The sequence below is a fragment of the Rhagoletis pomonella genome, unplaced genomic scaffold (genome assembly GCF_013731165.1).
Source record: "Rhagoletis pomonella isolate Grant_MI unplaced genomic scaffold, Rhpom_1.0 Rhpom_scaffold_28444, whole genome shotgun sequence".
NCBI lineage: Eukaryota > Metazoa > Arthropoda > Insecta > Diptera > Tephritidae > Rhagoletis > Rhagoletis pomonella.
Window position 1 is genome coordinate 1 of NW_023486876.1, and position 1,286 is coordinate 1,286.

The 1,286-nt window shown below is 38.9% G+C and overlaps 1 protein-coding gene across 1 annotated transcript; it reads right to left on the reverse strand.

Annotated features, from left to right (window-relative positions):
- Positions 1 to 90: 90 nt before the first annotated feature.
- LOC118732793 (nucleolar complex protein 3 homolog) lies at positions 91 to 1,146 on the reverse strand (the record flags this gene model as incomplete). The annotated part of the gene is made up of 2 exons (XM_036461904.1): positions 1,062 to 1,146; positions 91 to 994 (listed from the first exon to the last, which is right to left on the reverse strand). Coding segments are annotated over exons 1-2 (913 nt in total), but the record flags the coding sequence as incomplete, so codon positions are not given.
- Positions 1,147 to 1,286: the final 140 nt, after the last annotated feature.

Sequence of the window (1,286 nt, forward strand, 5' to 3'; positions counted from 1 at the left end):
GCGTTGCTTTTCGCACTGAAATATTAACAAACCAAGCATTTTAAATCCATATATATGTACTTATGATTGAAAATAACTTCACACACTTACATGTTTGCATCTTCGTGTCAACCTGACCAACGCGATATTCTGGTAAAATATCCTTAAAAATCTCAGTTGTTGACACGATCGCCAATCTGCGTACTGTTAAAAGATTTGGAGCGTCTGCCGCATTCGTCTCCTCCATCAACTCGAATAAGGCGTTGAAGTTTCGCATTTTATCCTCAGGTTTTTCTAAAAGGCCTGAACAAATGATGCCAATACGATATTTCTGACGCTCTATTTCTTGTTGTCGAGCAATGAGCAAATCCGTTGTGGAAATTAGTTTTTTCTTGAGTTCTGGTAAAGCGCTACCTTCACAAATCTCATTGACCACGTCATCATCGCTGTCTTCGTATTCAATGTTTTCATCTCCATCCACTTCCTCTGGCTCGGCTTCTTCGCTCCGCTTTACTTTTGGTTTGGGTATGTAATCCACTTCCGCACTTCGTGTGATAATATGACCATCACGGCTTTTGATTGGCAACAGATTGATTTTAACTTTTTTCTGGTCATTTTCCTCGACTGCATTGCTGGTATAGGCTTTTTCTAAACCAACAGATTGCTTCTCCTCTTCAACATCAGCATTCTTGCGTTTGCGTTGCTTATTCAAACCTTTTTCGTGCAAGTATTCCAAATCATCGCCGTCGAGCATATCAGCAATGTTCTCCACCACTTCGGAAGCATCCAATTCGTCATCATCATCATTGCCAAGTGGGTCATTATAATAATCATTTTTTTGCTTCTGCTTTTTAGGCAAATGTTCACGTTTTTTCGCTTTTTGACGGAAAATATTCTGCTTTCTATCCTTTGCAGCTTTCTGCTGGGCTATCTTATGTTGTTGTTGCTTGGGGAGTGGAGTCTTCTTCGACTTGAGATGCGCGTTGCGTTTCACGGCACTAATTTTAACTTTTTTCTAAGGGATATGAATAAATAAATATTAATGCTAATTAAAAAATCCTTTAAAGTAATTTATTACAAACCGTGCCCATTTTATTTGTAAGATTTTCTGAATTGAAAACAAAACACACGTGCGCGAGAGCAAAGCCGCATACAGTGCTGCCACCTTTGGGGAAATGTTAAAAACTTGTTACGATTATCCTCGAAACCTTGAGGGATTTCCCAAATATACTCGGGCTCGTATCGCTGGATTGTTAAATGAATGCTAACGATGACCGAATTGTAGTACAATTAACTTTATTGTACAA